The following is a 27,824-nucleotide window of genomic DNA, read 5'->3' as shown; positions in this document are numbered from 1 at the left end:
TTTACCGGTTTCTGTGGGATGAATATTCCCATGTGGCCGATCTCCAGCCACCAAACACGTGATCCCCGAAAGTGCTGTCGGAAACAGATGCTCAGAAGCACACCTTTCCGATATACAGATGCAAGACAGATTAAAAAAAAGAAAAAAACCCTCAAGGAAGTGATGAGTTTTGAGTGGTTACGACCTTTGTTTTTAATGTAATTAGTTGTAAGTTTCTGCAATTTCATTTTGAATAATGGCTGTGTGTAACAACCGGCTCTCGAAATGAAATTTTAACAAGGCAAGTCTGAGCTAGCCCAGCATACCACTGAAATAGTGTCCCAAAGATAGCAAGATCTAACTTTTCCTTATGACGTTTTGGATGTTAAATGAACTACTGATAGCAGCAACCACAACCCGAGGGACCTCGGACTCTCAAAAACAAAAAAGCACATACACCCTTTGAGCATGCCAGGGAAGAGCTTGGGGTTTGTCTTCGACCAATTTAAAATATATTTACATCTAGCCATGATCTTTGAATTTTACAACTTCAACTTATCCTTCCAAACTTCAACTAAAAGTGATCTTCAAACCCAGGCGGGACATGGTCCATGCAAGAGGGGACCGACGGAGTGAAGCGTGTGGCTGTCTTCCTCCTTCCCATCTGGGTGTCCTGGACAGCTCTGACCAAAGGTCCAAACCAGGGAAGAGGAAGGGAACTTGAATATCCATCCCATAAACTTCTAATGATTTGCCCCAGGAGGATCCAGGTACCAGAAGTCAATTTAATCTCTTCTACCCAACCAAGGATTAGTGGAGAAGATCCGAGCCAAGGCATGGGGAGATGCCCCCATGGCCTCCCCCCGCTGTCTGGAACACTTCGGTCTGTGCTGGTGCCCAAGGGCCTGGCGGTCTCCGCCGGGCCCCTTCACCCAGCTTTACCTCTGGTAGCACTCTGAGCTTTCCATCCCTAGGGCTTTGTCCTGGGTAGGAACTACGAGAGAAAAAAAACAGGTAGTGTGGCAGCAACGATTACTTCTGAACGCTTTCCCAGGCTTTTGTTTCTCTACCCCTTCTACGGCTTGGCAGGGAGCCAAGTCCAAAGGCAGATTCCCTAGTTCTGGCAAACCAGAACCGGTAACCATTGGTGGAGGCAGTTTGTTGAGACTAGTGCGGGCTTGGGGAAGAGAGGTTACTTTTTGTCTCCGACGAATAGGGAACTCCATAGGTGTCGCTCCTTGCAAATTCGGCAAACATTTCTCGAACCTGAATGAAGGCTCCTGCTTAGCGCTAGGCTCGGTACCTGCCACCTGGGGAGCAAGGCCACAGCCAAGTGCCAAGTGGGGGCCTCCCATCGCTCTTCTGGGCCTTAAAACTGAGTGGCCGCCTGCGAGAGAGAGGACTACAGATACCTGTTCCACTTTTTTTGTGATTTTTTTTTTTCTTCTATGGAGAGGATGAGGGCTCTGCCTGGGCATGCTCTCTTAAGAACTGACTCCATGCAGAGCTGAAACGCTTGCTGGGGCCTTGAGATCTCTGGGCAGAAAGGCCGGGAGGCAGGGAGGCTCGGGGGTATGAAAATAGCTTTGGGACTCCCCTGCCTGGGGTCTCCAGGAACCGAAACTATTCTTAGGAGGCGTCTCTGCCCTGAAGGAGCTTTCCTTTGCCGCTTGGCCCGAAGGACCTCTTTTTGGAAAAGAAATCTGGACAAAAGTCAAAATCCTAAACTGCAAAGAGATGGCCAATTAGGCTTCTGGGCCGCGTTCCAGCCGAGGAGGCAGACTCTGCCTTTCAGGGCTCCGCACGGGCTGGAAAGAGATTCTTGGCCCGTGGTCCCTTGGCTTGGTGGGACGCAGGAAGCCAAGTTCACAATCCATGCCCCTCTCCTCCTGGAGAAGGCATGAGTCAGCCTATCCCATTCCCTCCTGCCCTAAGCGTCCAGCGCACACAATTGCACGGCAAAGCAGGAAGAGGGGGAAAGGAAGCTGTAGAAAAATAAACATTTCCTTGCATTTGACTTGGAACAGAATAGCATTCGTGGCAAGCTAAGATCTAGGGCATCTCTCACGGCTCCCCCCTCCCCCCGGTTTTCCTCCTCTTGTGTAGACACAGATTCTTTCCTTACCTGATGAGAGTTCAGGATGCATCCTGTGGAAAAACAGGAGCAAGATATAGAAGGTGAAAGCCAGGCAACCAAAGATCACGCCGCAGACCAGGAAACTATGGCTGCCCTGAGCTTGGAATATCTGCCAGAGGGGAGAAAAGACACAGACCGTCACACCATCGCATGAAAGGGGGGCAGCAGGAAGCAGGTCTCCCTGAACCCCCGCAGGCTTCTTAGTCGGGCTGCAGACCCGGCACACCACCCCGATGGGCAGGTCATGGGCGGGAGGGCCATCTTGGCCTCGCTTCAAGGTTATGTTTCTGGAGGAGGCAGAAATCCTGCTCTGAGGCAGGGGCTGGATCCCATGACCCCTGCTGTCCCTGCTGGCTCTTGTCTGGGATCTTCTGGAAATCTCCATCTCTTCCTTAAAAGTCTGAGCATAGGGTTTCTCTATGCACAAGGCCTAGCCAGACTTTGCAGAGGATTTTATGGGTGTCCCTTTATCATGGAAAATGTAAAGCAGAGGCCGAAGGAGCTTATAGAGCTCCCAGGGACCCATCACCTGACTTGAACAATTAGCACCAACTTCCTCTGTACTCCCCCTCCCCGCCCCACTTCTTCCCTAGATTACACTGAGGCAAACCCCAGACATCACGTCATTTCGACGCAGCCCTTCCCCCTCCGGGCAGGGTACCAGAAGAGAGAAGGAGGGCTGTGATTAGGCCATGTGGGAGACGGAGAGACCTAGGCTTGAGCATCCTGTTACTTATTAGAAGTCGGACTGACCGAGGGCAAGTTGCTAATTTACCTGACCTTCAGTAACCCCCTTTGGAAGAAGGACAATGACAATTATATCAATATATATGCCTTATACTCTTTAATAAATAACAGATTTTTGTCCCCCTGGTGAGCAGATGAGACATGGGTCTATCTGAAGAGAAGTGGGAGGGCTGGCCCTTGATCGGGGCGGGACTTGGGCAGGACAGCTGGGCCCCGTGGAGGGTGGCCAAAGGCTAGGAGAGGTGGGGTGGGGACAGTGGAATGAGAAGGGGAGGGAAACGAACTCCCTACTCCATCAATCCCATCCCAGGCTCTGGGAGCTAACGAACGTTCCCACGGGGCCCCGCTGGCCGCGCTCCCAGACAGGCCTGGTGTTTGCGTTGGACCGGACCATCCATGCCTTCCCATCTCCAAGTCCCACATTCGGAAGCTCGAGCTTTCAAAGCTGGCTCGGAGGCACAAACAGGTCACAGAGGGGGCCCTGCCTGCCGGGTGGGACCCTCAGGGAAGGGACAGCGGCTGGCTGCAGCCTCCCACCCGCTCGGAGGGGCCCCCCCAAATGCTGGCCCCTTCCCTTCGAGCTTCCCCACATACCGAGCCAACCAGCATCTGGAGAACCATCTCGCCAATTCCGGCCCCCGTCACCAGCACCGTGGTCGCACAGCCTAACCCGAAGAGAAGGGTTTGGGTCAGTAAACGCAAATTAAAGAGACAGAAGTCAGCTGGTATAACCCCAGTTATTTCTGGGAAGACTCCGGGAAATGGTGCGACGGCCTGAGAAGACTACTTCGAATTTCTCAGATTTCTCACACTCTGGCCCTTAACTTGGCTGTAGGAGTGCTTGGGTCCTGCTGTCACGATGTTTTCATGGTTCTAGAACCTTGAAGTCCTCAGGTTTACCTTGGGGGCGAATTCCAAGTTGCTCAGCCTGGCATTAGGAAGGGTCCTTCCCAATTTGACTGCCACCTGCCTTTCCAGAAAGCTTTCTTGACCTGCCCTGGGCAGACGGATGGCCTCCCTGCCCCGACACCGAACTGATGACCCCACCTCTGCTCCCTCCGGCAACATGGCACAGACCTTCCAAGTCCAAGCTTCCCAGTCGGGCTCAGGCCCCGGGCCCCGCGGTGTCAGCTACTAGCCTTGTGACCTTAGGCCCGTTCTCTCCCTTCTCTAGGCCTCAGTTTCCTTCTGTAAAATGGGCACAAACACCTCCACAGGGTTGCCCTCTGGGAGGTCCTATGCAGTACAGGGACGTGCTTAGCCTCGTGAGGGTGCACAGCGAACCCTGGAGACCCCACCAGCTGTCAGCCTCACCCATTCAACGCTGCCTTCAGGATCAAGTTCCCAGGCTTTCGTGGGGTTTGCAGGGCCCTTTATAACCTGTCCCTGCAGAGAGCTCAGCCACCTCTCACCCCTGCTCACGATCTCGCTTAGTGGGTTTTGAATAAAACAGAGATCATCATTGTCAACTATGGGCATCAAGGTCTTCTTGCAGACTGTCTTGTATTTGTTTCTCTCTCTGCCTTTGCTGTCACCCTGTTCACCGCCCCCCACCTTTCCCTGGAATGCCTTTCCTTTCTCCTTCTGCCTTTCCGGATCCTGGGCCAGCTCCCATCCCATCAACTCCGTGAAGCTGTGTGTGGATTCTACACTGGTCACTCCCTTCTCTGAATTCCAGTAGCATCCACGTCTATTCTACTCATTCACTCGAAAACCTTCTAGTACTTTCTGTGCGTCAGGTGCCGAGCTGAACACCAAGAGGACTCAGGGGACTAGAGTTAACATGTAGATCGAGAGGCGGTTAAGCTGCTAAGTCAAGTGTTCTACATTTCCTCAAATGCACAAACAATCCTCCAGGTAAGTATGTGCGCCCCTTTTGTAGATGAGAAAACTGAGGCTCAGAAAGGGGAAGAAAAGGGAATCGTACAAGATCACAAAGCCCGAAAGTGTGCAGGCAGGACTGACGTTCCAGGGCCCGCAGGGAGCATGTCATCGAAGAGAGGACACAGATACAGAAGCTGAAGCAGGTACAAAGGGGAGGGGTACAGCTTTCCAGGGGGAGTTCAGAGAAGCTTCCAGAAGGGGTGGGCACTCCGGGCAGAGAACAGCAGGTCATTCACCATGGCTAGCATGCAGGCCCTGAGAGGCAGCGGGACGGGAAGAGGCGTGAGAAAGGAAAAGAGCCCCCCAGGAAGTCAGGAAGACCGTGGCCGGCTCTCTTTCGCAGGAAGCCCTCCGCAGCAGTGCGGGGGATGGCCTCCCAAGTGGTCCCAGCCCGGCTGCACTTCAGAGCCTCCAGCGGCTCTGGATCAAACGTTGTGGAAGTGCTCCAGGTGACTGTAATGTGGGGGCAGCACTGAGAACCACTGAGGGAGGCAAACGCGAAGGGGACAGGCCAAGACCTGCCAAGGCAGGGAGGCAGGCCATCAGAAACTGGGAAAAGCTGGGCACTGTGGAGGATTCCAAGCAGGCACCTGCTGGGAAAGGCCTGAACTAAGGCAGGGATGGCGAGAGAGGAGAAAATGGATTTGAGAGATCATTGGCAGGCAGAATCAACCAATACCAACTGGTGTTATTATTACTGTTATTCCATTTGGCTTAGTTCATTCATTAATTTCTTTTTAAGTAGGCTCTGCGCCCAAGCAAGGTGGGGCTTGAACTCACAACTCCGGGGTCAGGAGTTGCATGTTGTACGGACAGAACCAGCCAGGAGCTCTCAGACTCTAACACCAGCTGACCACTTAGAACTCTGGGATCTTCCGTGTGACATGGGATATCCACGTTATTTTTCTGCGTCATTTACTCACTTGGGGTTTGGAGATCATCCTTAAATTTCAAGGACCCAGGCCACCCATCTCTTGTTACTGTGGGTAGCTGAACTGGTCTTGGCTCTATGACTCTGCCCCCACCCCCCAACCCCACCACTCCTCCCCTAAAGAAATCACTCCTCTTTGACGTTGGTTTTCCGATACCCTAGGGCACTCTAGTGGCTTCTACGGGTAACGTTAAGTGTTCAAAACATAATTATTTTTAATTAACTCATTTTAAGAAAAGATATTTTGCTGTATGCAGCTGGGAGGCTACAGAAAGAGGAGGGAGATTAGTGGAGAGAATTTGAGGTTTCTGACATCAAAGAAGCCCATCGTCACAACCCCAAGTCAAGTGCAGAGCCTCTGTTCCACTCCTCTAGGCTTCCAAAAACACCCAGAAGCACAGTGGAGCCAGGAGGTGCTGTCACTGAGCAGTGATCAACCCCTTTCCAATGCCATCACTGCCCTGGTCTTGGGACTCGGAATTTCCAGCACAGCCATGATCGCCAGCTGCGGGTCAGTAGGCATTACCACGGGAAACAGAAAATAGGAAAGAGAAGCTTACTGCTTCTCAGGGCCCCGGAGTCAGGGGACCCAGGTGTAAGGCTGCATGGGGGAAGCCACGTCGGTCAGCGCAGGCCCACCTGTGTAGCGGCTCTCAGCCCAGTCCGGAGGTTGGGGGGGGGGGCCTGCATTTCGGGGAGGGGGTAGAGCAGCGAAGGAGCCGGAATATACCACGGAAAGGGGGCGGGGAGGACGTGGCACCCAGCCAGGGAGGACGCTCGGGGCTCTGCACCCCTGCCCACCCACCTTTGTACTGCAGAATGTCCTCCGTGTAGGCCAGCATGCTGGGGAACGTGCTGCTGAGGAACAGGCCCAGGCTGGCTGTCCCCACGAACAGGAAGGCGACGTTGTAGGAGAACACGAGAAACACCAGGAACGTCATCACCACGCCGACCTTCGACAGCAAGGACGGAGGCTGTTAGCCATTGGGAAGAGCGGGGCCTCGGGTTCCTGACTTGGAAAGGGCCACGCTGACCCCAGGGCGGCGCTGTGTGACCAGGACGCCTCCCTGTGGACTCTGTGGGAACTGCACCTTCCCCAGGCTGGGCTCCGCGGAGGAAGCCCGGGGAACTGAACGGAGGGCGGCGGCTGGGGGAGGGGGCGGCGAAGGAGCCGTCCAGACCGCTGGGCAGACGGCTGCCATCACACTCAAGAAGCGCTTGGCGCGGCAGTACCTCCTGTCCCCAAGGTCTTATCTGTGAGCACGGGGACTTCCAGCCAAGCCATCAGCTCTCTGCCCTCCACTCCTCACGAAGACGAGCTGCTTCTCTTGCCCCAAAAGCCGTGAGCTCGCAGAGGAAGCCCAGGAGTAACAGGAGAAGCTGGCAGGGCTGGGGGTGGTAGTACGGGTGGGTGGTGGGGTCCCCACCCTCTGGGGACCCAGGAGGACCTCCCAGGAAGAGGGTCGGTGGCCGTGGCAGTTTTGCTCCCCTCACCCAAGGCTCAGACTCCTGTGACCAGATTCCTGCTTGGTGTTAGAGGTCCCTGGGATGTGGACTCAGGGACCAGAGGTCTTTCTAGTTCAGAAAGGGTCTCTGTCACATGGGCATTGTTTTGTTAAGTCACGCTTTTTCTAAATTCCTTAAAAATGCTTTTATGTCAACATTGAATACTTTCTTTCTTTCTCTTTTTTAAAGTTTTTATTTATTTATTTGTCAGAGAGAGAGTACACACAAGCAGGCAGAGTGGCAGCAGAGGCAGCGAGAGAACCAGGCTCCCTGCCAAGCAAGGAGCCCAATGCGGTACTTGATCCCACGACCCTGGGATCATGACCTGAGCTGAAGGCAGCAGCTTAACCAACTGAGCCACCCAGGCGTCCCAATACTGAATACCTTCTATGCAAAATTCCCGTGGCGGGGGTGGGGGGAAATTCCGCTGGGAAGAAACAGGCAGCTTGGGTCTGGAGGCAGAAGATCCAGGTGTAAGTACCAAGTCTGGGGCTTTGAGGTTCTTGATCTCTCTGATTCTAGGCCCCTAGTCTGCAGAATGGGTTACCAAAGCTCCCCTGGAGAGTGCTGGAGAAATGACAGCAGCACTGGGGCTCTTAAACTGTGAGTCTTCAGACAACGCTCACTCCTAGTATTTGTGTTTTGAGCGTAGAAGATATGTAAGAAACCACCTCCAGCCCCACCCCGACCCTGGCTGATTGACAGATGAAATGAGCCTGGGCACAGGGAAGGGATGGTCACCCTCCCCAGGCAGCTTCCAGGGACGTGCTCCAGCTGGAGGAACAGTCAGCAACTGCCACCCATGAGCGCCCTAGCCTTCACCCTTCTTTACCAGCCCCCCAGTCTCTGTGCAAGATCTCAGTCTCAGACTGTGGCTCAGAGGCCTTGTCAGCCTGTCCCCGAGGGGGTTCACAGCAAACGGCGGCTGATGGAGACACACTCTCTTCACAACGGAGAAGCGAAGCGAAAGACTTCTCTCATGCAGTAAAAATGCGAAAGCAGTAGACATAGTTAAGGTTCCAAATATAATGTATTTCCTTGGCACAGAAAATGGCCCCACAGCCTCACTGCTCTTTCTTCCTCCTCTGCTCAATCTTTCAACGTTGGCGCGGCCCCAGACTCCCCTGGCTCTTCTTTGTCTGCATTTCCTGCTGGTCCAGCGCCATGGTTTCAAATATCTCTATGCCCAGTCTCTTAAACTCATTCCTCCAGCCACGACCTGTGTCCAGAGCTCCAGCCTGGCACGAAATACCACCCCTTTGATGGGTGACTGGCTGGCTGACATGATTGTCCGAACGGAACTTGGCCTTTCCTCCCCCAAACCGACTCTTCCCCCTGCCCCCCAACATCAGTGATGTGGGCGCAGCGGACAGGCCCTGTATCTAAGGTAGTCCTCAATTCCTTATTCCCTCCCCTCCTACATTCAGGCCAGGGCAAATCCTACCAACTCCACCCAAATAAAAGGTAGACTCTTGGACCTCTCCAAACCCATCCTGACCACCCTCATCCGGCCGCAGCCTCTCATGTGTGGACTGCGAGATGGGCTCCTCACCGTCTCCTTCCTTGATTGACTCTCACCTGGGACAGGGGAGTATGTTTTTGAAATACAAAGCAGATCATGTCCACTCCCTGCCTAACACCTACTGAAGTCCTGCCTTACTCCCACTTTGAATAAAACCCCAAACCTGGCTTACAAGGCCTTTTGCAGGATCTAGCCCACGTCTGCTGCCCCAACCTGTCCTCCCTGCTCCCTGTCGCTGACCCTACCCACCATGCTCCCTCCCAGTTACCCAGTTAACTTCACCCTTGGGCCTTTCAACCAGCAGTGGCCTCTGCCCGGACCATTACCCCCTCCGTGACACCGTGGCACTGGCCCCTTCTGGAAAGTCAGTTCCCAACTTGCATGCCTGGGGCAGAACCAGGGCTTTGAAGATGCTATTCCTGGCCCCCCTGCTGCCTGGCCACCCCATTTTCTTTCTTTTTTTTTTTTTTTTTAAAGATTTTATTTATTTGACAGACAGAGATCACAAGTAGGCAGAGAGGCAGGCAGAGAGAGAGGAGGAAGCAGGCTCCCCGCCGAGCAGAGAGCCCGATGCGGGGCTCGATTCCAGGACCCTGGGATCATGACCCGAGCCGAAAGCAGAGGCTTTAACCCACTGAGCCACCCAGGCGCCCCTGGCCACCCCATTTTCAAATCAGATTTGAAATTGCAGGAAATTTACAGGAAAGCCATGAAGAGTCACCCTGAAAATCCCTAGACTTGGGGGAGTTTGAAAAACACCTCTCTTCTTTTAGCCTGGGTGACAAAAGCTTGAGCACGCCCAGGGCCAGCTAGCAGCTCCACCAGGCAGCCCTCCTCCCACGCAGCCTGCTTCCCACCTGCCGGCCACCCTCATCCCGACCCTCCCCTGCCCATCTTCTTCCCTAGCCGAACTTCCCCTATGGCTGTTCATTCACCGGGAAGTGGTCGTGGAGACCCAGGCGAACAGGCGTGACCATGAATTTAAACATGAGAGGACCGCTCGGAAGAAGTCGCAGTGACTATAGGACAGTCACTGGGCAGGTACGGAGCCAGGAAACTCACTCAGGGCTGTGGAATGGTAACCCTAAGGGGGTGCCCACCAAAGGCAGCGGAAAGGCCCTGAAAACGATCCAGGTGCCATGGCTCCTCTCTCTGCACCCCAGTCCGAATCTCTGGGGGAGGGGCCGAATCTGTCTTTTGCAAAAGCACCGGTAATGTATTTGGGAGTCAAGTGCTCTAGGATGGTGTTTTCCCACACTTGCGTGATGACACAAACCCCTGGGGTGTTGGTTAAATATATAGATCGCTAGGTTCCCTCCCCTGGACACTGCGGTTCATGAAGCCTGGGCTGGGCCCAGGAATATGAGTTTCCTTTTAAAAAACCAGTAGTGCAGGTGCGTTTTTTATCATCAATGGCTAAGTCATATGGGGGCTTCAGATGCTCTTCTCCCCCCAGACTCAGAGTCCCACCCCACTGTCCTCTGTCTAAGCAGCTGACCTTGGGTCTCGCAGAGGCTGGCCACCTGGAGCACATGTACCCCGACTCTTTTCCACCCCAGGACCTGCTCCTTCCCTGGCGCACCACCTCGGCCTCCTCCTCACTAAGCTTCACGCTCCCTTCCCCACTGCAGTCTGTCCCCATGCCCACCCCGGGGCCTTCCTCTCTAACAATGGCATCTGCCCAGACCCCTCCTCCCAGGCTTCCTCCCTTTCTCCTCTGCCTACACACAGACTCCTGTCAAGCAGAACTCTCTCCAGCTCAGAAATATTTGCCACAGTCACACCTCCACTTCCTGTCTCCCTCTCCCTCTTGAGTTTGGCTTCTGCCCACACTACCTCCCATCTACGGTGAACGGAAATTTCTTTCTTAGAGGTCATCGACCAGCACAAGGCCAATTATAAGGCCTTTCTTGCAGCTCGTGGTCTCTGGTCTCTGTAGCCCCAGCATTATTTCCTGACCCCCTTTCCGCTGGAAACTCAACGCAGGGAAGTACTTTTTGACAGTGGATTTGGCTACCTGGAAAGGGATGAGTTCCCGGTCACTGCAAGTATGTAAGCAGATTGTGGACCCCTAGAGGGGATGTTACAGACGTGACTGGAGCCCTGGAAGGGAGGCTGGGCTAGATGACCTTACAGGAATCTGTAATCTAGACCTTTCATCATAGATGCTGACATGGACACACTCAGGTCCAAGGTCTGAATGCTTGCGCCCGGACACCCAGCCGTCGAGGCAGGCCAGTTCCCTGAATCCCATCCTACCTTCTAGTCTGGCTACAAAGAATCATCTGGGAGAGTTTCAAAATGCAGATTCTGAGGCTCCAGCCCAGAGATGGTGATTCGGGTGGACATGGGGCTCTGACCAGCTGGGCGCCAAGAGGACACAGGAGGACCAAGGCCTGCAACTGCTTCCGTTGTACCCTTGGCAGGTTGTGCCCTGGGATCTGCTCCATTCACAGCAGTAACCACCTCTTATAGCCCCTTCCTTTTTTTAAGGGTACAAAATCAGAGAATCAGAGAGGGAAAGAGGTTTTACCAAGGTCACACGGAGAGGCTCCACCTTCTGGATTTCCATCCCTTCCTCACCAGCGCCTCTCACTTCTGCTTTCCTCCATCTACTACATTCCTGCTCTGCTGGCAGAGTCCAGTCCTGAGCAAATGTCCTGGGGCAGCAGGGGGCCAGGAATAAATAGCCCTCCTGTGCTTCCAGGAAGTGATAGGAGGCCACTTACCACATTGATGAAAACCATGGTGACTGGCTTCAGTTTGGAAGAGATGGGAATGGAGATGAGCCGACCCAGGGTGATGAAGCCCCAGAAGAGGCTGGGGAGGTAACCAGCCACCTTGTGCCCCACAGAGAGCGGCTTCTCCACTGCATAGCTGTACACAAAGGCTGAATACTCGCCCTGTGGAGAGACAGGCCCTACTGAGCACACCTGCGGGGCAGCTGGACCCTCAGAAAAGGAAACCCAGGGTGGGGGCAGGTGTGCTGAGGGCTGAGGAAGGACTGGTCCTGCTCCTAGAGCCTCAGTCAAAGGGGGGTTTGGAGCCAGGATCGCTAGACACATGCAGGCCTGAGCTGAGGACAGGACCCATGCCATGCCACAGCTTACAGACTGCACCTGTCCTGAAGGGCAGGCCAAGCGAGGCAGTGGCGGGGTTGGGGAGGGGGTGTCTCTGGGTCTCCACAGGGGGCCCCGGGAGGTCTGGGCACGTGGGCACTTCTCCCCGTCCCTCCAACGGAGCAGACTTCCACCACGTGTCTTATTTATGAGGATGCCACAGTTCAGGAAGGGTACCACAGCTGAACAAAAGGGGTGTCAGAGTGTCTCATTTGACAGATGAGGGGGCAGAGAGAAGTGAGCTGCCCAAGGTCACACAGAGAGTTGGAAGTCAACCAGGGCTAGCACGTGTATTTCCCCCTGGGCCATCTGTCTCCTGGGGCCTTCTCTTTGGAGAGACCCTGATATGGCAGTCAGTTAATTCGGTCAGCCGTTCAGAAGGACCCCGACCAAATCCTACGAGACTTCTGAGGACAGACACTAACTAGAGTAGCAGAGGCCCCTGTGGCTCACGGAGCTGGGCCCAGCCCTGCCTGTCACTTGTTTACCACACGGCTTGAGAAGCTGGGGTTTGGAATGTGTTCCAGGAAGCAGAGTGCCCTCGGGTTTACACGGCGTGACCTCTACCTGGAGAAATAGGGCTCTGCCCCTTTACTTATATTTTTTTAAAGATTTTTTTGTTTATTTGAGAGAGTGTATGTGCACAAGCGGTGGGGGGAAAGGGAGAGGGCCAGAGGGAGAAGGAGACTCCCTGCTGAGCAGAGAGCCCGATGTAGGGCTCAGTCCCAGGACCCTGGGATCATGACCTGAGCCGAAGGCAGACGTTTCACCGACTGAGACACCCAAGCGCCCCTGGGCTCTGCTCCTTTAAACAAATGTGGGTAGCCCACCCTTGGGAACAAACCAGAGAAGCCCCTAGCCACAGAGTTAAGGAAAATAAAGACAATGGGCTGGGACAGAAGAGATAGTACCAAGGGGCTGCGAACAATTCTGCAGACGGTCTCCCCCATTTAGCATAAATGTTTGAATCCACTGTACTAGAGGTGAGGCCTTTAGTAAACCACGATGCTTGGCTCTTTCTCTTGCTACCCCCAGCTGGAGTCTCCCGGGAGGAGGGCAGGCTCACCGTCAGCCCGTCGGTCATGAACAGGACCAGGGCCGCTGTGATGTGGATGGCGAAGAAGGAACAAGGGGCTCCTTTGAAATTCTTCCTCTGGCAGCAGCTGAACAGGTCCTTGTGGCCTGGAGGAGACACAAGGATGAGGGTGAGTTTCAGCTCCTGCTCCTTCCCCCCCTGCAGGCCCCGGGGAAGCCGCTGGCAGGTAGAGAGCCTGGCAGAATGGGGACCACGTACGCCTCCCACCTTCTACTAACTTCCACCACCTGTTAGGGACGGCCCTCTCAGTCCTGGTGGAGGCAAGCCTCTGAGCGATCCAGTAACTCGGCCCAGGTCACGCAGGCCGGTCTAGGCAGAGGGGAGGCTGGGGCTGTTGAATGGCAACCCGAACCCGCACGCTTTGGCAGGGTCACTCCAGCTCCTTCTCACCAGCCAGCAGAGCCATGGTTTGTTTCCAGCCACCATTACCCAGGATGGGATCTACGCTCATCCTCCGGGGGAAGGGGACACCAGGGCAGCCTCAGTGTGGGGCTGTGGGCGGCAAAGGTCGTTAGAGCCCCCACCTGGGTGTGGCTGAAACTTTGAGGACAGGGAGGAGGCATCTTCCTTCTCGGGAGGCTGCGTCTCCAGTGCCAGCTCATCGGCAGACAGGAGCAGGGGTGTCCTCTGGGGGCAGCAGGCCAGCAGCCGCTCTTTGGACAGCAGAAACAGCACGGCCAGGGGCACCGGGAGCTGGGGGGTGGGCAGAGGGTCAGGAGAGCCCCGTTCCTGGCAGGCGGGCCCCTTCCTGAGCGTGGCCCACTGCAGACACCACCACACGGTCGAACAGCGAGCGTCTGCACAGTCCTGATGGAAGACAGCTCTTTCCCCGGGGTGTCCACCTGGGAAATACACTGTCCCAGGCCAAGGGTGCCAAGGTGTGTTTACCCAGCGCAGACTGGTTTAATTGTGGCCCAGCCTTAACCACATCCGTTTTCTGGCAGACAGCTCCTTGTCCCACGCCAGACTCGGACTCGTACCAGGGCTCTGGTCCTGGAGAGGGGCCAGAGATAAACTCGTTTCTAAGATCCTTACCCTGAACGGTGCCCCCACACTGCTTCATGCCGGGACATCAACTGACACTTTACAAAGACAGCTTGCTTTTGTTTACCTTGCCCATTTTCCAGATGGGGCGACTGAGGCTCAAATATGACTCAGTCATGACCTGTTGCAATGGGAAGAGATCAGAACTGGAAGCTACAGACCCCAAGAACCTTAGTGCCTGGTCACATGGCCAATGTGGGGCAGAGTGGGAGGGGAGCCTGGGTGCCCTGACTGTGTCCAGGGCCAAGGCCCCCTCGGGGCTTGTCTGGTTGAGGTTATTCTGAGGAGGTACAGAGCCTGTCCTCAGGGGCCTCGTGTCCAAACTGGAAAGCGGAGACAGGCGCTGCTTTTGATGCAGGCTCCGAGCAGCATGCACACACAAGCCCGGTGTTCCGCGTGCGGCTAGTCCCACTAAGCCACTGGGGTTTCGGGAACCCCCAGAGCAATGAGAGGTGTCTCCCGCCTCTGTGGTTGCCTGGAGAAGCCTCCGCCGCCTCCCTCGGGTGCCCTGCCCTCCCCCGCCTCCAGGAAGCTCTTCGTCAAGTCTGACCTCTGCTTCCTGCCGCAGCTTCTTCCCAGTTTCCTTCGCTCAGGAAAGAGAGGAAGCCCCGGGGGGCTGCGGAAGCTCCCCAGAGGCCCTCCCCAGCCCCCCCCCGCCCCGCCCTGATGGGTGCAGCCACTGTGGACGCGGGAGGCAGCAGGGCCCACGTGGCGCCGAGGGGGCCTCCCCGCCCCTGGAGCCAGGCTGGCGCATGGGGGCATTTTCCCAGGGGTGCCCCCTCCAAGAACACCAGCCTAGTGCTGGCCCCTCCCTGCAGTGCTGTCCCTGCAGGAGCCTCCCTCCATACTCGGAGCTGCGTCCAGGCCAGACACGCCACGGCAACAGCACACATCAGGCCCAAGGGGGAGGAGATGACCCCCGCCCTCAGGAGTCCAGGTCTGATGGGGGAGACAAGCCCTCCCTCCAGTCTGATGGGGGAAACAGGAAACCCTCACACAGAGGCCTGCAGCAGCAGAAGGCCTGAGTGAAGGCCAAGGGGAAACAGCTGTCAAGAGCCTGGTCACTGCAAGTGGGGCTTTCCAGGGAGGCACGTGGTGGGAAGGACGACACGGGGGACTGACCCTGCGGAACACTGCCTTTATGAGAAGCCCATTCAGAGGAGGCGAGCTCCACCTTCAAAGTCAGAGAGTGCTGGGTGGGCTGTGCGGGTACGTGTGTGAGTGTGAACATGCATGCCCACAAGCGTGCACGGCCCCATTCTCTTCTGGGCTGGACTGTTTATCTTCAGAAACAAACGAGTATAAAAGTCCGGACATCCTGCAGCTAAGCGCCTCCAGTCTGCACTTCGTGGGGCAACAGAAAACAGACTGCCACTTAAGCTGGACCTTCCGGCCTCCTGGTCCCAGAGTCTTAGCTTCGACATTGTTTGGACAGTGCTCCTGCCCCTCGCAGGCACCCCTTTGGCAGCCACAGGCCCAACGCTGTATTGTTTCCAAAGCAACGATCGGGCATGGGCAGAACATGGAAAGAGCAAGAGATGGGGCCTGGGTTTTGGAGAGCCCCGAGGGAAGATTCCGATACAAGGAAAATTACAAAGGAGAAGAAAGGAAAAATGAGCGCTGACTCTGAGGCAGGAGGAAGGGGGTCTGTGCGGGGATCCAGGGTTCCAGCCCGGCCAGAGAGTTGCTAGCCATGATCCGGTCCTTACTAGCCACCGATGGTCCCAGGGACGGTGTGCCACCCCCGCTTTGCGGCTCCGCAGGACTGGATGATCTCAGAGACCCCATTTAGTGTGACATGTACCCCGTCACTCTGAGGCCCAACAGCAGCTGGGTGCCTGAACCGAGCCTGCCTATCCCTGGAGGGGGGACAAGTCTGCCCGAAGCCAACGGAGGCCCTCAGTCATGATAAGCCATCTGGTCCTCCGCCCACAGTCAGGCAAATGGCGCCCTGGAGTACTCCATCGGCACCCCCAGCCCAGGCCGGGCCCCAGCCAGGAGGCCTGGTCTGCTGCTGGTGTTCCTGACGGTGCTTCCCCAGCTGGAGAGAGGGTAGGGGTGCCTCTGGCCACAGCCTGGGCTCCTCTGGGAGAAGCTGTTGCAGAGCACCAGGGGTTTCTAGCCAGAGACAATCAGGCTGATGGGGAGGACGGCAGCTGGGGAGCAGAGCGGCCTTAGTAACTGACCCAGTCACCGTGAGTGGCCTCTCCATTCTGCTCTGTGGCAGCCTTGGTGTAGGCAGGACCCTTCAGAGGTCATCTCGTCCATCCCCCAGCCTCCGCAGGAGCCCACCTCACACCAGGGTGCAGGAGAATCCCACCAACGATTAAGGGCCCTGGGGAAGAGCCTGACATCATACAGGGCTCTGCCCCTGGATGTGCTTTGTCTGGCCTCGGAGGAAAAGAGCTGGTTTCCCATGGAGTCTCAGATGGCTTGAAAGTTGACCCTGATTCCATTGCGCTAAACCTGCTCACGGCTTTATCTCCCTTGAGATCACAGTCATGGATTGTCCCCAGCAAGGACCTTTGAGATGACCTCCTGTGACCCCCCTTTGCCTTCAGATACCTCCCCGGTGGGGGTCAGTTTTCCCATCCCCTTGCCTTCCCACAGGTCAGCACGTTGCTCATAATCAGAAGAGTCTACCCTGGGAGCTGGTATGGACTGGTAGGTGTGACTGTCCACTTGTCCCCACCCAGCCCTCCCCTCGTGGCACTCACATTGATCAGGGCCATGATCCAGAAGGCGTATGACACACGGGTCCCGGCTCTGTCCTGCGGAGGCATCTTGGAGAGTGACTGGTTGGACAAACGCCACACCTCGGCATGGTGCTGGCCCAGGACCCTGGACGCGTGGAACAGGTGACTGCCAGAGGTGCTGTTGGCTGTGCCGTTGGCAGGCAAGCAGTTGGCCTCAGACAGGAAGGGGTCGGCAATCAGGGGGCTCAGCAGAGCACCGAAGCCCACAAAGAAATGGAGAACCTGAGGAGCGAAGAGAAGTGGCAGGGGTAGGGGGGATGGCTCAAGCTTCCTAGCCCATCCCCCACTTTGTGCCCCATCTGGTGCCCATCCCCCACTTTGTGCCCCTGCCTGGTCCCAGAGTGGGGGAGCAATAGGAAAGCAGGAGAGGTGAGGAGAGATGTTCCTCTCCACGACCTTCTTGGTCTGGGAGAACTTGGGTGACAGTGGCCATTCTCCTCCCTCCCACTTCCTTCTTTCCCAAATCTTAACCACAACTGGGGGCTGGCCCCATGATAACATCTACCAGCTAACACCCCCATAAGGATGGGGGCTTGATAAAGGGCAGAGCTGGACAGGAAGGGAAATACAGAGAGGGGGAAGGAGTCGAGAAAACAACAAGCCCTCTCGTCTTGCCATCATAGCACTCTCGGGTTCACGAAGAACCTCTTCTGGGGGGGCGCCTAGACTCCCGTGACCACCCTGCACACAGGGAGCATGACCGCCTTTGAGAGAGGAGGAGACCCAAGTCCAGAGATCATGACTGGAAGTGGCCACACTGCACTGAGTCCCCAGGTCTCCTACCGCATCACCAACTGGCCTAAAGTAAAAGACACCTAGCCCCGGGGAGGGGCCCGGGAGAGGTGGCCAGGGCCCAGGGAGCACCCCGTGGCCTCCCACCACCCAGCCCCATGCCCACGAGTGGACTCACCTGGAGGAAGACGGCCGAGTCCTTCTGGTAGATCCTCACCAGCTGCATGTTGGCCACGGTGTCGATGCAGCCCATGGCCAGGCCCGCCAGCGCCATGACTGAGGCCAGCACCTGCACGTCTCGGCATAAGGGGATGATGGCAAACACCAGCGAGATGGCCAGCGTGGACGTGAAGAGGGCCCATAACGACTGGGCCAGGCTGCAGGAGTAGAGGCGTGAGTCAGGGGAGGGGCCCTGGGTTCTTCAAATACAGAGCCCCCTCCTTGTCCTCCCCCCGCCGGGCAGCCTCGGGGATGCCTCTGGTAGAAGAGGGGAGGGGGCTGCGGAAGAAGCTCTGTCATTAGCTTGGAGCTTGCAGATGCGATGTCCCTTGTGTCCCCCGTCTTCTCGGGTTGCAGTCCCTGCCGCACAGAGGCGGCCCAGGATACGCACTCAAGGAAGTGTAACTGCTCCTGTTTCACGTACAAGCAGTTTTAAATTGCTTAGGTAGAGGGGTGCCTGGCTGGCTCAGTCAGTAGAGTCGTGTGACCCTTGATCTTGGGGTTGTGAGTTTGAGCCCCACGATGGGCGGAAAGAGGACTTAAAAATAAAACCTTTAAAATAATAAATGAATAGTTTACTCATAAACTATTATACACAGAGGTCTTTCGGTCTCTCTCATGGATGTGTGAGGGGCATCTGATTTGAGTATCCCAAGGTACTGTGCCATATTCGGGGAAACTGTGGGGGTGGGGCCTGGGGTGGAACCCGAACCTCTCCCCTCCCCAGCAGGGCTGCAGTGCGCTCTCCCCACACAGGAATGGCCAAAGGGCCCTTCACAGGCGCCAACTAAAACCACCTGAACCAAAGCCCGCAGCCAAAGTATTTGGGTAACTTGGCACCTTCCTCCACCCCATCCCCATGGCCCTTGGGCAGAGATCTTGGCTCTGCAAGTTTCTGGAATGGAGTCCCTGTGGCTGTCCCCAGTGAGAGGTATCTGGGAGGTTGACCTTCCTGCAGAAGAGCCCACAACAGGCAGGCTGAGTCCTGTTCCCCTCAGGAATGAGGGGAAGTGAATGGAACACGAGTGAGCGAGTGAATGGTATGTCTTAGGGCTCCGTCAAGATCACGTTGGTACGCCCTACCCAATAACCAGACTCTGAGAAAGGAAGGATGTCTAGTGTTTTCTGGAAACACTCTTTAAAGGCTAATGTGGGTGAAGGACATTGGGTGGGAAGAAGGTTCTGGGGATGCCTGGCTGCCTCAGTCCGCAGAATGTACTACTCTTGATCTCAGAGTTGTGAGTTCAAGCACCACATTGGGCATAGAGCCTACTTTTAAAACAAAAGAAGAAGAAGAAGGTGGTTCTGGAACAAAGAGGTTATAACAGAAGATTTTCAGATTATGAAAAGTTCTGGCAGCTGGACCTGGAGAGGTGGTAGGGGCACGTGGTAAGAAGACCTGGGGTTCCAGCACATTAAGGAAAAGAGGGAGGCCCCGGGAGAGCTCTCAGCTATGTCTTTCCCTTGAAGGTCATGCCTCTGCCCCCTCTGGCTCTCTGCTTCTCCTTTTGGTCCATCTTTGATTACTTCCTTTATCAGAAGGCCTCTGCCGATAGCACTAGTTCATTACTTCCTCTTTTCTTGTTTCCAGGCTGATCTGCTGGGGAGATCACTGATCATGACCCCTGTCTGTTCCCAACTCTGTGTGAGCAGGAAGATGCGGACTCCGGCCACACTTCACCCCAGCCACTAGAAGGAGGGCCAGGAGGGTGGTGTCGTGGGGAGGCTTGCTCAGGTCTCTCCCGGGCCCCCCTTCCCCTGCTGACAGCTTGGGGGACCCACTGAGCTTCGTGCATTTCTGCCTCTGCAACCGGCCTCGAGTCTCCCTTCGCTCCCTGGCACCCGGCGCAGAGGGGATGCCCATGTCTCCACGGGTGATGAACGTGGCAGGCTTCTCATGATTGCTCACTCTCTCTTTCCCGTTCCTTTGCCTGCACAAGATGAACCCGGCAGCCTCCTGGCTGGCCTGACTTCAGGGATAGCAAGAAGGTCCCCCTCTCCCCCTCCACTATTCTCCCCATTGAGCGCGCACACACGGGGTGGGGTGACCTCTCCACCACCTCGCTCACCACTCTGCAGTAAAGCGTGGACGCTGCAAGTCAAGGGCAGACTGTCGTGAAGAGGTCACACGTTATCACTGTGGCCCTGAAAGACCCAGACGAATGTGGCTAATGACCAGCCCTGTAGGGGCCCCGGGTGGCTCAATCCGTTAAGTGTCCACCTTCAGCTCAGGCCCCGATCCCGGGGTCCTGGGGTCGAGACCCCGCTTCAGTTTCCCTGCTCAGTGGAGAGTCTGCTTCCCCCTCCCCCTCTGCTCTCCACCAACCCCTGCTGGCTCGTGCTCTCTCTCTCAAATAAACAAATAGAATCTTAAAAAAACAAACAAACAAAACAGCCCTGTGAGAATGGGACGTCGGGATCAGCAAGTGAGCGTGGCCAGGAGAGCTGTGGGAAAAGAAAATGACAGCCAACCTTTGCTCACAGGCCCAGGGTGGTCGGCTTTGCGATGGTGCCTGCTGGATCCACACGTAAACTAGGACTGAGAGAGTGTGAGAAAGCAGCCGAGGGTCTGGACTCGAACCCAGGTCTTCATCTTGGTAATTCCTAGGCCACGCTGCGCTTCCGTGGAGGACAGAGAGAGGGAGAGGGAGTGTGTGTGTGCGTACAAGGGCTGGTGCTGGGCCACAGACCCGGCTGGGAACCAGCGGGAACAGCTGTGGTGACGTGCCCCATTTCCTGGGGACGGCTGTGGCACAGGAAAGCCTGTGTCTCCACCCCAGCAACGGCCTGCCCTCCTCAGCTGCTTCAGCAGGGCTGTGCCTGGGCATCCCAAAACCCAGCCTGAACACATTTCTTGAGAACGGCGTACTGCAGGCAAGGGAAAAGAAGTCCCAGATACATCCCGGAGCCAGACTGAAATAGACTAATTGGCTCAGTCACTTAATGGTTTGGTCAAAGGCCCCTTCCAGGAACGTGGGTAATTGAAAATTATGGAATAATAACGTCAAAACGGCTTTGGCAGCACAAATGTAGTAGGATGTATAATTGGACTAGCATACAGAAATGTCCAATCACTATGTCGTGCACTTGAAACGGATAAAATACGAATGTCGACTATACTTCAATTGAAAATTAAAAATTTAAAAGAAAAAAAAAAAAAGACTGGTCCTCCTAACCCTCCACTTTCCAGCGGCGGCTCAGGGCAAAGCATTTACACACAGTCCCTCTGAGCTTGCAGGGGTGAATACTTAGCTCCTTTATGAATGCGGACGGTAAGCTCTGTCTCCTGCAGCTGCTGTGCATGTGCAGTCAGTGTGATCTTACAGTCTTTTTTTGCTTGCTCCCTGGGATCTTTCTCTGGCCACTGGCAGCTCCCTTCCCCAGTGCTCACCTCCTCCCTGCCAGGAGAGTGTGCTCAGCAGCTCCCGGATTCCCCAGCCAGGCGGGGGCCGCAGAGCCTGCTGGTCTGGGGTGACCGTGGGAGGTCAGTTCAGGAACTGCTACAGTGGCAGCAAGGACCTACCCCTCATTTTATAGATCAGGAGCCGAGCCCCGACAGGGGAAAAGAGTCAGGATCCGGTTTTCTGACTCCTAGTCCAGGTGAAGGCCAGCATTGTGTCGTTCCTTGATCCTCCCTCCCCTGGTCCTGAGTTCAGAGGTTAATTCAGGCCAGTGAGAGAGGGGGTCCCACTTCCCTAAGGCCTGGGGAGATGCAGGAAGAGCTCAGAGAGTTTAAGGAACCCTCCCTCAGGAAGCTTGAGAAATGGCCAGGTTACTCATTGATGGCTCCATGTAGAAGGTGAAATGGGGGAGGGAGAGCCTCGTGGCGCCTGCCCCACCAGTCTGCTGTGTGACCTTGGGCAGGCTGCCGACCCTGCTGGCCCAGGTGCTCTGCTTTACCCCGAGGATACACGTGATCACCTTGACTTGGCCTTGCCAGGGTGTTGGCTCTGGCCCTCCCGGTTCCATGATAAGAGGAGGGGCTGCTTGGCTCCCAACCAGGGGAAGGGCTTAAGCAGTAGGACAGGAGCCAGCCCAGCCTGCTCTCCACGCCCACCGGTGGTGAGAAATGCTGCTGAGGACCAGCCCCTTGCCACCGCGACGTGAGGGACCCCAGGCTGGGCACTGCTGTGCCCACAGTCTTGCCTCAGGACATCCCCACCCTGATAATCTTCTTCCTGGAGGACCCAGGGAAGAGGAGAAGCGCCCGGAAGCCAGAAAGAGTCAGAGGCATCCCCAGGTCCTCCCCACGCCGAAAGGAGCTGGCAGCTTCCAAGAGAAGAATGGGCTTGGGACAAAAAAACAGGAGTCAGGGCATCTCCTGGGATCTTGGGCAGGCTGGAGACCGGAGCTCAAGCTGCCCAACGGGGAAGGGATGACCCAGACAGAGGGGACCAGGAGAAGGCCCCCCCTCTAACCAGTCATTCCCACAATGACAACCCAGCTTGCTCAGGGCCCTGTGTTAAGGCTCGGGAGACTCAGAGGGAGCAGCAAGAAAGCCTGTCTTTGGGGAGATCCCAACCTAAGGCAGGACTCAGGGCCTGTTGGTGCTGCTGCACCCCGTGTGTGACCACACCCCTGGTCTGCTGGGGAGCTAGCCTTGCAGGGAGCACTTCCCGGCTTTGGATGGACTTGTAGCTCCTTATGCCCAGAACCCTCTCCTCCAGTTACTCGAATGCATGGTTCCCTCCTGGCCTTCAGGCATCAGCTCAAATGTCACAGCCTCAGAGCAGCCTTCCCTGACCCACTGGTAAAAGTAACCTCTCAACTCTGTTACGCTCCAGCCCCACCCTGCTTCCCGTCCTCTGGTTCACTGATGGGGGCTCCGGAGCGTAAGCTCCATGGGAGCGGGGACCTTGTCCATTGTGTTCACCCCTGCAAACGGGGTCTGGCTCAAAAGATACTTGTTGGATGAGTGAATTAAGGGGTGGGATGAGTTGTGAAACCTTTGCACTTCAAGATTCTTTTTTTTATTTAAGAAACGGAGACAGTGGGTTAAAGCCTCTGCCTTCGGCTCAGGTCATGATCTCAGGCTCCTGGGATCAAGCCCTGAATCGGGCTCTCTGCTCAGTGGGGAGCCTGCTTCCTCCTCTCTCTCTCTCTGCCTGCCTCTCTGCCTACTTGTAATCTCTGTCAAATAAATAAATAAAAGTCTTAAAAAAAAAAAGAAAAAAGAAACGGAGACAGGGGTGCCTAGCTGGCTCTGTCAGTGGAGTGTGCAACTCTTGATCTCAAGGCTGTGGGTTCGGGTCCCACATGGGGTGTAGAGGGTTTAGAGCTTACTTAAAAAAAATAAATCTTAAAAATTTTCTGAGATAATTTACATACCACAAAATGCATCTCTTCAAAGTATATGATTCTGTGGTTTTTAGCCATTCAGAGCTGTGAAGCCGTCCCTACCATCTGAGTTTAGAACATTGCTCTCACCTCAGAGAGAAACCCCATACCCACAGGGCATCCCTTGCACCATTCCTTTCCCATATGCTGGGAACCTACCACTCTACTCTCCGTATCAATAGATTTTCCCTTTCAGATTTTCCCTTTCCCTTTCACAGAAATGGAACCATACAGCACGAGGTCTTTTGTGCCTGGCTCCTTCCCCTTAGCATTTTGTTTTCAAGTTTCCCCCATGCTGTAGCGTGTGTAAGAACCTTGTTGATTTTTCTGGCTGAATACCACCCCGCTGTGTAGGTGTACTACATTTTGTTTGTCCGTCCATCCACTGATGAACATCTGGTTGGTTTCTACTTTTTGGCTATAATGAATAATGCCGCTATTCCTGTACAAGGTTTTGTGTTGACATGTTTTCAGTTCTTTGAGGCATATACCTAGGAGTGGCACTGTGGGGTCGTATGGTAACTCCCAGGCTGAGATGAGTTTCTTTCTTTCTTTCTTCTTCTTTTTCTTTCTTTTTTTTTTTTTTTTAAAGATTTTACCCATTTTGACAGAGAGAGACACAGTGAGAGAGGGAACACAAGCAGGGAGAGTGGGAGAGGGAGAAGCAGGTATCCTGCTGAGCAGAGAGCTGGATTTGGGGCTCGATCCCAGGACCCCGGGATCATGACCTGGGCCGAAGGCAGATGCCCAATGACTGAGACACCCAGGTGCCCCACTGAGATGAGTTTTTTAAAGCAAGAATCACGACTGGGGCCAGACCCCCAGGAGGCTCTCAGTCCAGGTTTGCTGCATGCTGAAATGTGGACAAGCTGCTGGAGAGAGAGGCAGAGCCTTTCTATATGAGAGACCACCCAGGGCACAGTTCAGAGGATGAAACTGGCTTTTGTATTGTGTTGCAGGTGCTTCAGGGGGCCAGCGCCTTGGGGAAGCAGGTTTGACGGTGGCCTGGGAAACCCCTCCATGGAAGGAAGACTGGATTTCATGCAAGGGGCAGGAGGGAGTGAGAGCTGGGTCTGGGGCAGGGCAGGACTTGCAGGAGTGGGAAAATTAGAGGTAGAGAAGGAGACCGTGAGTATGGCAGAGGGGAAGAACTCTAGCCTTCAATTAAGAGTGTGCATGCAGGGGAGAGAGGCCAAGGTGAGGCTGGGAGAAGGACAGGGAAGGTCTGAAAGCCATTTATCTACCCTGATGCCTTTGAGATAAAGGGGTCTCCCAAACTGCCCAAGGTGGTTAGACAGGTCCCCAAGAAACCAGGAAGAAAAACCCCTAACCTTTTATCTAAATACCCCTTTCTCTTTCCTATCTGACAAAGCACATACCTATATACCCTGCCAACGGGGTGACTTTGTGTTCTCGTCTCTGAATGGCTCCTCGCTCCCGATAAGCAAGATATTTCTCTCTCTCTCTCTTTTTTTAGATTTTTATTTATTTATTTGACAGAGAGTACAAGCAGCGGGAGCAGCAGGCAGAGGGAGAAGAAGCAGGTTCCCACTGAGCAAGGAGCCTGATGTGAGGCTCGATCCCAGGACCCCAGGTTCAGGACCTGAACCGAAGGCAGAGGCTTAACTGACTTAACGGGGGCAGGGGATGAGGGGTGGTAGGGGGTCCTGATCCTACCCTGAGCAGAGAGCTCCTGTCCTGTCCTGTCCGACTCTAACATCCAAGGCTGTTCACATGTGGACCCTCCAATGCATGTCCCTGCGGAGGCATCCAGAATCCCTCTTCAGCCCTGGTCCTCAGTCTGGGCCAAGCAGTAGTCAGCTCTTGACTTGGAGCTGCCCCGTGCCGTGCCTCTCGGGGAGTCCGTCCACAACATCTGGCTCTCGCCATGTGTCAAACCAACCCCTCCCCCATGTCTCACCAGTACCAGCCTGGAGCACTAGCACTAGCTGGTAATCACTTAAGCTGAAAAGTGTATGGGGGTTGGGGTGGGGGGTACTAGCATCTGAACTTGCAGTGAGGGCCCACAGAGTTAAGCTTTAGTGGTTGATTTCGGGGCTTTGTTTTGAGAAATTGGGCATTGTGACAAGCTGTCAGGTCCAAGCTGGGTAGTGACTCCCGTGGACACACAAACCACCCCTGTTGCCACACCTTTCATTCCCACTGAAGTCCACTCAGCTCTTAGCCAAAGGGAAGGGTTCTTCCTGACATTTTCTTTTGGGGGCAGGAGGACTGAGGTCGCGAATTTAAATGTGAACTTGAACTGATAGGACGTAATGCCCTCCACCGCACCCTACCCCCACCCTCAGATCCCAGCAGGAAGCCCCAGAGGCCCTGGGTTTCCTTCCCAGGAGTGTCAGCTCAGGAATCCGCAACCCATATGTCTGTGTCTGGAGAGGACAGGGTGTAACTTGTGCCCTACACAGTTCACGCTGACTGCTGATGAAGCAAGAGCCATTTCCCACGCATCTGCTTCTAGAGACGAATGCCTGTGTTCAAATCCTGACTTAAACGGCGGTGTGGTATGACCTGGGGCAAGTGTCTTGCCCTCTCTGTGCCTCAGCTTCCTTATGCACAAAATAGGGAGAAAATAGTACTAATCCGTAGGGCTGGGGGGAAGACAAATGTCAGTACAAGTGAGGTACAGAGAACAGTGCCCGGCCTTGAGCGACAGTTCGGTGAAGTTAGTTATGACTGTTACCAATATCATTTTTCTTTCCCCGAGAGCCCCAGGACCCTTTCCACTGCCTGCTCAGAGCTCCTGGTTGGGGAGGGAGCCGTGAGCGAGGTGTGGAGCAAGTGAGGGAGACAGGGCCCAGCTGGGTGTGGATCTCTGTTGTTTTCACAAAACCTGGCTCTTCAACCTGCGGTTTAGAATAATCCTCATTCCCCCTTCCTGTTCTTTGCACTTACCCTAGGTCCTAAAAAATTCCAGGTAAGGGAGCTTTTGTAAGTCAAAATACTTTTTAAAAAGAAAGAAGGAGAAACAGAAAAAACACCCTTCTAGATTTCTAATTAAACCTCGAGGCAGAATCAGGAAGGATCTTGAGATTTTTTTGAAGATTTTCTATATCCCCCATGCATCCAATCTTATATAAAACCCACAGAAAAACCAGCGTACACAAGACTTGCTTCTTCAGAGGAGGATTCTTCCATTTACAAGAGAATTTGATAATGGGGCTAATCACACCCTAATTGGTAATGATTTGTCAGCTGGGTGCCTAAAAGTGGGGGTCTATCTATGTGACACCTGCATTCTCTCCATCAGCTCCAGAAGCAAGGTGGATAGGAAAACCCACTCTCATGTGGAGGAGTGAGCCAAGGGGGGGGAGCAACTGGCCCAGAAAGCATCCCCCCCCCCCAGATGTTTCTCTGGGATAGCCTAACTATGGTTTTGTTCCTGGCCCTCCGCTTGCCTGAGTCCGTGCAGTCCAGAAAACGAGCCAGCCAGGAGCTGGGGCTAGGGACATCTCCAGCAGTCTCCAGCTTGCAAGTCATCTATTCCCTGCTTTGGGTCTGTTTTCCCAGCTGCACTAGGAGAGCGAATCCTGCTGCCTTTCCAGAGGGCTCTGCGGGGGCGGCCCTGTCCAATTTAAGGCCGGAGACTAAGGCTCTGCAGAAGCATACAAAGGGGCATCTCTGGGGCCATGGCAGGCAGAAGCTAGAGTTCTGCCCTGGGACAGAGATGGAGGAGGAGTAAGGCCGGGTGGGAGAAGTGGAGGGGTCTCCTGGCACCAGAGATGGAGGGTCGCCTTACCAAGGTGTGCCTGAGACACCCCACGCCTCCCCCACATGGCCCTAATGGTCAGGTCCTGAGTGTCTCAGAGGCAGAAGGGCTTGGCCTCCAGGGGCCAGTGCAGGAACCCGCAGTCTCTCGGAAGCAGGACCACACAGGACCCAGCGGCCCCGAGGCCCCCCGGGGGAGAAAGAATAGCCGACTAGCGTGTGTCCGCTGAACCAGAGCCGAGGGTGTGCGTGGAGCCCGCCCCAGGGCGCTCTGTCAAGCAGCAGCCCGCTCTGGCACCTAGCATGGCCCCTGAGGGGACACTCCCACTCCTTCCACCTCACTTCCAATTCCGCCCCCGGCAGCAGGGGCTACTGCCCAAGCTCGGAGCCGCGGAGCAGGAGGGAGACTCTCCCGCCGCCGCCAACTCCATCACCCCTGGCCCCGTGGCGCGCGGGCGGGGCGGCGGGTGAGAGCCGGGTTTAGCTCCTCACCCCCGGGAGCGAAGGCAAATAAATAATCCCGAAGTCACCTTCAGTCCCTGGAGAGACTTTTCCGGGGAGAGCTGGGGTGGGGGAGGGAGGCAGTCCTTCAGCTAAGGCGGGGCGCGGCTGGCGGCGCGGGGAGAGGTGGTCGTCGCCCGCCCTGAGGGGGCAGGGACGCGGCGGCTGCAAGGGCAGGGGAGGGAAGGGAAAGGAAAGGACGGGAAGGAAAGGAAAGGAAGGGAAGGGAAGGAAAGGAAGAGAAGGGAAGGGAAGGGTCGGCGCGGCCGTGCCGAGGAGCGGCGGGGGAGGGGGGCTAGAGGGCTGGGGGGCTGCAGGGCTGCGGGGCTGCGGGGCTCCGGGCGGGCCGGGCACTCACGTCCTCTTGAAGACGCCCCCGAGGGCGCTGCCCAGCAGGAGGCAGAGCTGCTGCGAGAAGAAGACCCAGGAGATCTGGGGCAGCGAGCTGTGCGTCTGGCAGCGCAGGTCCAGCAGCGTGGGCCCCAGGAAGGCGATGCACAGGCCGAAGCTGAAGAAGACGCTCCAGTAGGTGAGCGTGGGCTGCAGGTTGCGGCGGAGCAGCCCGGACACGCGGCCGTCGCAGCCCAT

At 55.6% G+C, this 27,824-nt stretch overlaps 1 protein-coding gene across 1 annotated transcript; it reads right to left on the bottom strand.

The window, feature by feature from the left end:
• LOC111151110 (major facilitator superfamily domain containing 4A) lies at positions 1–27,824 on the bottom strand. Its single transcript, XM_022508893.1, has 10 exons — positions 27,595–27,824; positions 17,632–17,830; positions 16,683–16,943; positions 13,446–13,614; positions 12,892–13,007; positions 11,436–11,609; positions 6,484–6,631; positions 3,458–3,528; positions 2,105–2,225; positions 1–973 (listed from the first exon to the last, which is right to left on the bottom strand). The coding sequence occupies exons 1-10, from the start codon at positions 27,822–27,824 to the stop codon at positions 918–920; spliced, it is 1,545 nt and encodes a 514-aa protein (XP_022364601.1). The 3' UTR covers positions 1–917.

This window comes from Enhydra lutris, unplaced genomic scaffold (genome assembly GCF_002288905.1).
Source record: "Enhydra lutris kenyoni isolate GAN:26980312 unplaced genomic scaffold, ASM228890v2 scaffoldscaffold25, whole genome shotgun sequence".
In the NCBI taxonomy this organism is placed as follows: domain Eukaryota; kingdom Metazoa; phylum Chordata; class Mammalia; order Carnivora; family Mustelidae; genus Enhydra; species Enhydra lutris.
The sequence above is the reverse complement of the archived record's forward strand: the minus strand, read 5'-3'. Positions and strand labels throughout refer to the sequence as shown.